General features: G+C 53.6%; 2 protein-coding genes across 2 annotated transcripts; both read left to right on the top strand.

Moving 5' to 3' along the window:
* Positions 1-8: 8 nt before the first annotated feature.
* LOC113962338 (fatty aldehyde dehydrogenase-like) lies at positions 9-4,585 on the top strand. The gene is made up of 5 exons (XM_027673104.1): positions 9-157; positions 322-488; positions 621-720; positions 1,450-1,685; positions 3,107-4,585. The coding sequence occupies exons 2-5, from the start codon at positions 363-365 to the stop codon at positions 3,116-3,118; spliced, it is 474 nt and encodes a 157-aa protein (XP_027528905.1). The 5' UTR covers positions 9-157; positions 322-362; the 3' UTR covers positions 3,119-4,585.
* Positions 4,586-5,026: 441 nt separating this feature from the next.
* LOC113962340 (fatty aldehyde dehydrogenase-like) lies at positions 5,027-6,866 on the top strand (the record flags this gene model as incomplete). The annotated part of the gene is made up of 5 exons (XM_027673105.1): positions 5,027-5,248; positions 5,931-6,104; positions 6,323-6,554; positions 6,646-6,731; positions 6,820-6,866. Coding segments are annotated over exons 2-5 (527 nt in total), but the record flags the coding sequence as incomplete, so codon positions are not given.
* Between the last annotated feature and the right edge of the window lie 6 nt (positions 6,867-6,872).

The following is a 6,872-nucleotide window of genomic DNA, read 5'->3' as shown; positions in this document are numbered from 1 at the left end:
TGTGCCCTTTGTCAGGAATTCTATGGGGAGGATGTGAAGTCGTCTCCGGATTATGAAAGGATCGTCAACAAGCGTCACTTCAAGAGAGTCCTGGGCTTGCTGGAAGGGCAGAAGATTGCTCATGGGGGAGAGAGTGATGAGGCCTCCTGCTTCATAGGTGCTTGTGGCTGCTGCTGGGGAGGGGAGGTGGTAGTGGGTGCCCTTTGGGGTCTGTGTGTGTGCGTGGCTTGCTTGGGTTACGTTGCACACAGACAGTGCAGTGAGGTCCTGTGATGGACCAGGTCTTCTGTCCTGCTCACACTGTTCTCCCGTTTGCTGCAGCACCGACCATCCTGACGGACGTTTCCCCGGATTCCAAGGTGATGGAGGAGGAAATCTTTGGACCTGTCCTGCCCATTGTGACCGTGAAGAGCACAGAGGAAGCCATTGAGTTCATCAACCGTCGGGAGAAGCCCCTTGCCTTGTATGTCTTCTCCAACAACAAGAAGGTGGGTCTGGGCTGTGTTAGAGAAAATGAACATGATGGCCTGTTGTCTTGTGGCTCCCTTCCCAGTATTCTCAGTTACGTGGCCTGATCTCTCCTGGGCCTTTGTAATGATTTGTTTGTTTTCTTTTGCTAGTTAATCAAAAGAGTCATCTCGGAAACCTCCAGTGGGGGTGTGACTGGAAATGATGTCATTATGCATTTCTTCCTCTCAACCTTGCCCTTTGGTGGTGTTGGTAAGTTACTGCAGCTTCTTAAGGATTGGGACTTGCCACACTGTGTGACCCAGGGAGCAACCCATGGTACCCCTGTGCCTGTTGCAGCCCAAGGGGCTCTGTGCATCAGGTCTTGATAATAATAACAAATTCTGGGAGTGCATTAGGGCAGGGGCCAGAAAGGGGAAAAACTTTTGGGTGTATTTTTGGAAAGATTAAAGCATTTAGTGCAGATTGATGTGAAAGGTGCATTAAAAACATTAGCTGCAATCAGAGGGATTAGCAGTGATCAGCAGGTGGAAGGGGTAGGACTTTAGCTTGGGGAGAACTGGAACAGGTTATGGATCAGTCCATGGAAGCTTTGCAAAAGAGGGTTTTGGGGGTTACGGGCGGTGAACCAGCGTTAACAGCACACGCTGACGTGGAATGGGAACACGGAGCTGTACCCTGCAAAGCTCCTCAGGAAACCATCTCACGCAGCACCAGTCAGATCTCAGAGCCCTGGCACGGTGCTTTGAGAGGGAGCTAAATCCAGGGAAGAGCTGGAGACAGCTCAGAGGCACAGGGACCACAGCAAAATACTGGAGAGCGCGTAGTGAAAACGAGGTGGGGAAGGAGCAGGGTGGAGCACAGATGGGCATCTTAGAGACTGAGAAGTGCTGCAGGGAGGAAGGGTCAGTTGTCCTCAAGTGGCCAAAGGTTTGAGCGGGCTGTGCCCGTGGGGTGACCTGCCTGGCTCGTGTCCCTCAGGCCACAGCGGGATGGGCGCCTACCACGGCAAGCACAGCTTCGAGACCTTCTCCCACCGCCGCGCCTGCTTGATCAAGGACCTGAAGATGGAGGGCACCAACAAAATGCGGTACCCACCTGTCAGCCAGAAGAAGGTGGATTGGACCAAGTTCATCCTCCTGAAGCGGTTTAACAGGGGCCGCATTGGACTGGCCGTCCTGGCCCTGCTGGGGGTGGTGGTAGCGGTGATGATGAAGGTGAGTTTTGGGTCTCTTTGGGTCTAAGTGGGTGCATGTGCAATTCACCTCATCTTCTGCAAGTTCACTCTTTGCAAACTGCAGCCCTTTCTTAGAGCCTGGCCTCTTTTTCTCTCTTGAGACTTATTTTATTTCTCCCACCTCAAATTACCAAGATCTGCTTCTCACTTTTACCAGTGATCTGTAGAATAGGAATGTCCCCAGACAGATCTCCAGGGTTGCTGTACTACTTGTTGCACTGCTCTGGTAGGTGACACCCGTGGGATGCTCCCTCCAGAGGCAGCAGTTGGTAGTTCTGGACAGGTTAGGAGTGGTTTGAACTCCAGGGTTTCCTTCAGCAGCGTTTGAGCTGCTCCACAGCCCTGACAGCTGCAGTTTGTGCCAGGGCACCCTGGGAAGGGAAGCTGTGTCCCAAAGCCTGGGTCTGCAACGAGCTCTTGTTCCTTGTCCAATTTCAGCCCCTGTCTGACTTCAGCTCAATTATTCCCATTTCCTCCCTTGTTTCCAGCTGGGTAGTGCGGAAGGGTGGGATGTTCTCCCCTCTCTGCAGGAGGCAGAGGCCTGCTGGTGCTGGCTGGAGGCCTCGAGATGCCTCCTGAGCTGGAGGAGCAAGATCTAAATCTCCCAAGTGTGATCACTGTTGATTCTCTGTGTCTGACAAACCAGGTACTGCGGTGCCTTCACTGGCTCCTCCTCACAAGGCTCAGCTGTGCATCCGTGGGGTTTAGTGAGCTTAAGGGAGCAGCCCAAGGGGACAGGAGGTGGCAGGGTGGATCAGGACTCTGCCCTTCAGTCTGTGTTGTTACTGCTGTGAGGAGAGGTGCAGAAGCCCAACAAGCCAAGAAAATAACCTGCCCACATATTCCAGGAGGAGGTGCAAAAGCCAAAGAACTGGCTCAGGCTTTGAGGCACCAGCCAGGGGGGCAGGCCCTGTCTAGGTGAATGAGGGGGGAAACTCACGGCGTCTTGAAATCATTTGGGTTTCTCAGAACCACCAGTCTGTGCTGAAGAGAAAAGCCCTCTTGATTGTGCTGGCTGTGCAGAGGCTGGGCTGGCCCAGCGGGTGGTAAGGAGGAGCAGGTTTCAGAGCACTGCTGTGGCTGTCACAGTGAGGTAGGAGCCTTTTTCTTCTCCTGTGTGTAGACCTAGTTTGAGGTGGGGGAGAGCTTTGTAGAGTGGTGAACGTGGGGATTGGAGAAAGCTCCCCAAGAGCCAGAGCACGATGCTTTCTCTGGCAGTGCATGGAGCTTGTCTGGCATCCAGGATAACCATGCAGTGCATGCTGAGGGGCAGGAGGCAGGCGAGCTGCGCCCTGGGGGAGTCACCGAGTGAAGAGGCTTTGCTCCAGGCTGTTCTAGAAGGGGAATTGGTTTTGTCTCACAAATCCTTCACAGGACCTTGGTGTTGTTTTGCTCTCACAGGTGGTTTACTGATGAAGAGGAGAAGGCCCCGTGTGCCAGCCATACTCTGGGTGCTCGCTTTGTGTCTGTTTCCTTAAGCTGGGAAGTCATTATTTTCTTTTGTTCTGGGTGATTTCAGTGAGCTGTCGAGCACACAGAGTAGCCTTAGAGAGGCACTAACAACAAGAAGGCTCAGACTCCTGTTTGCTAAAAAGCCATGCTGGAACAGAGGGACCACAGGGGACAAGCTCTCCGGAGGAGGACTGCAGAGCAAGAAATTCCAGTCCCTATCTCCACCCCATGCCATGCAGAGTGCTGCTTCCAGGGGTGCACCAAACCACTTACCTTCCTTCAGTGACCAACAGGAGCTTCAGTTTCAGCAATCCTTGGGCTGACAGTGTTTCCCCTGCAGTTTTTGGGATGGGCTGTCTCCTGTTGTGCTCTGAACACCCTCCCTCTTGGTGACAAGTCTGAGACAGGCCATGCTGGCTGATGCATTTGACCAAGAGTGATGATGGTTGTGAATGAGCCCAGTGAGGTTCCCCTTGACATTTGAGGTGAAATATTCATGGATCTCTGCAAATTGGAATCATCCACAGCTGGTCAGGGAATGCAGGCTGGTGCCCTTTTGGGTCTCTGGGTTTCACCATATGGCTGTAACAATTATTTAACTGTTAGAAAATTACAAAGGTGGTACCTGCACTGCCTGTATTGTGCTGATGAGCATCTTACACTCGTGCAAAAGAACTTTCAGGCCTGTTTAGAGAAGTGGGAATGACAAAGTACCTTGTGGGTTAGCTCAGCTCTGTGCAGCTGCTCCCTTATTCCCAGTGGGATGGGAAAGACAGTCAGAGGAGTGAAAGTGAGAAAACTTGTAGGTTGAGAGAAAGATAGTTTAGTAGGTGAAGTGAAAGCTGGGAATGCAGGCAAATTAAAGCAAATTGAGAAATCTGTTCATTAATTCCCCTTGTCAGGCAGGTGTTCAGCCATCCTGGGGAAAGCAGGGCATCATCACACCTGATGGTGACTTGGGAAGACAAATGCCATCGTTGCCAATGTCACAAATCCAAAACAGCACCATCCCACTATGAAGAAACTTAGTGACTATGATGAAAATTAACTCCACCCCAGCCAAAGCCAGTACAAAGCTGTTCCTGGTCAGATTGCTCCAAGGGAAAACAATTATTGAAAGAGTGTGTGCTCCTCTGTGTTTGAGCTTCTGGGGCTGCTGTAATCTTGCAATGGGAAATAATGTGGGACTTGTTCGAGCTTGGGAGGAGGATGCTGAAGGAATTGAATGTAAAAGAGCCTTAGAAATATTAATGTCAAAATAAGGCAAATTAAAAAATTATTACTAAATGCAATTAATATAGAGTAGAAAGTTATATTTACTGTGCAATAAGTAGGATTTCTTCGTGGCTGGTGAAAATCCATGTGCTAAGCCTTTTTGATGATATATTTTGCAAGTACTAAATAAACACCGAGAATTTAAGTAATAAACCGAGTGTGGTAAGTCCCTGGAGTCTCCTGAAGAATCCTGCTCATCCTCTGCCACTCCCAGCTCTGGCCATGGCTTGGCCAAATGTCACACATGTGTTGTGAGGTGTCTCTGCCCTGGTTCAGGGGGACATGTGCCTGGCACAGTGATCTCTCTGCTCACGGGCAAGGGTCCCCCAGAGCTCTGGCAGGCACTGAAGAGGTGCCTGGAGCCAGGGAAGGTGTGGGGTGAGCTGGGGCTGGGGGGCTGTGGAGGAGCTGGGCTGCTTCTCCTGCACAAATCCATCCCTGGATTGCCTCCCATCTGCAGGCAGGGCCTGCTGGTTGGGGTTTGTTCAGATCCCATGTCTGCATGTGTTGGCTCCCAACAGCAGCTGTGGCATGTGGAAGCCGCTTCCCCGGCCTCGTGCCCAATGTGGGCAAAGCCACGTGGTCTCTCGCAATCCCTGAGTCACTGCCCCGGCTGGACGGGAAGATCCAGGGCTTGTGTGTTCACAGCTGAGGACAGAGTTGGGTAAAGGGCATCTTGTATCTAGCAAGAGCCCTGGGCCCGGGCCAGCTGCCCGCTCGTGGGAGGAGGGATCGCTCCGAGCCATGGCAGGGGCAGGGCTTGTGCCAGCTTGCACTCACTGCGGGACACTGGTGGAGAGAGAAGCTTCTCTGAAGGTAACTTTCTCTTTTCCTTCATTTTTTTAACGAGTCGTTTGCTTTCTTGGACAGGACTGGGGCTGTGTGAGGCGGCTGTGGCAGCAGGCTGGGAAGGGCAGATTTTAATTGTTGTCGGGGAGCCTTGATGCCTTATTTGGTTGGGCAGGGATGCAGGCAGATCCTGACTAAAAGGTGCTGCTCCTGAGAAGCAGGATGAAACCTTTTGTTTTGTCATGTTTTGCAAAGACATGGGAGGGCCTTGGAGTTATGGGGAAGTCGAGTGCAGACGGGCTTCGGGCACAAAGCTCTGCTCCCAGCCGGCTGCCCGCCCAGGCCATGGTCATCCCAGTGTTTTGGTTCCTTGGGGAGCACCCCTGTCAGTGGAGGGTGGAGTGGCTGGTGGGTTTGAGGGTATCCACGAGCTGGGAGAAAGCAGCCACAGAGCAGGATCTATCAGCCATCCCCAGATTGCTGTGAGAGGTGCTGTGTGTTGGACCCTGCGCAGGTAGAACAGGGCTTGGAGAGTGTGGGCCCTGAGCACTTGACTTGGGGGCAGGAGCTCCCCTCCAAGAAGAAGAACATCTCCCAACCTTGCTCCAGGTGGGGCATCTCATGGTGGTGACCCCACATTAAATGTTCCTGGGGCTGAGCACCCTCAATGGCCCTGTGGTGAGCTGGGTGTTGCTGTGTCTCCCCACAGCCCTGAGCAGCCATGGAGAGGATGCAGCAGGTCATTGCGCGGGCGAGAGCCGCCTTCAACTCAGGCCGGAGCCGCTCGCTGGAGTTCAGGATACAGCAGCTGAAGGCCCTGGAGCGGATGGTGCAGGAGAAGGAGAAGGAGATCCTGGCAGCCCTCCATGCGGATCTGCACAAGGTCTGGGCGGGCAGGGGGTTTCTTCCTTCTGCTGTGCACAGACAGTGGGCAGCCCTGAGGAAAGCAGGAAGGTCAAGGGCTGCCTTGGCCATGACTGCTGGTTTCTGTCCTGTCCCCCACCATGGAGCATGACTTTGCTCTGACTCTCCAGGCTGCCGTGGTGGGTGCAGGAGGTGGGTTCCTTTGCCATATTCTCCCCAAGTTCCCCCTTGTTGCAGAGTGGGCCCATTGCGTACATCACTGAGTTCCTGGGTGTGCTGGGGGATCTGACCCTGGCCATGGAGAAGCTGCCGTCCTGGGCAGCCCCTCAGCATGTGAAGAAGAACCTGTTGACAATGAGGGATGAGGTCTTCCTCAACTTTGAGCCGCTGGGAGTGGTGCTGATCATCGGGACCTGGAACTACCCCTTTATGCTGGTCATGCAGCCTCTGATCGGGGCCATCGCAGCAGGTGGGGCCCGTCCTTTGTGGGGCTGTGGGTGGGTGGGTGGTGGGGGAGAGGAGGGTGAGGGCTCAGGGGCCGTGCTGTGTCTGTCCTGTAGGCAACGCTGTGGTGGTGAAGCCGTCAGAGGTGAGTGAGAACACAGCTCGGCTGGTGGCTGATCTCCTCCCCCAGTACCTGGACCGGGTGAGTGTGGCCCCGTGTTGGTCCCCAGGTTTCTCTGTGCTATAGTGATGCACAGGGTTGGGGTGACACTGACACCCTTGCCTTGCAGGAGCTGTACCCTGTGGTCACTGGAGGAGTTCCTGAGACAACAGAGCTGCTCAC

This window comes from Neopelma chrysocephalum, unplaced genomic scaffold, assembly GCF_003984885.1.
Source record: "Neopelma chrysocephalum unplaced genomic scaffold, ASM398488v2 Primary Assembly neopelma1_145853, whole genome shotgun sequence".
Taxonomy (NCBI): Eukaryota; Metazoa; Chordata; class Aves; order Passeriformes; family Pipridae; genus Neopelma; species Neopelma chrysocephalum.
The sequence above is the reverse complement of the archived record's forward strand: the minus strand, read 5'-3'. Positions and strand labels throughout refer to the sequence as shown.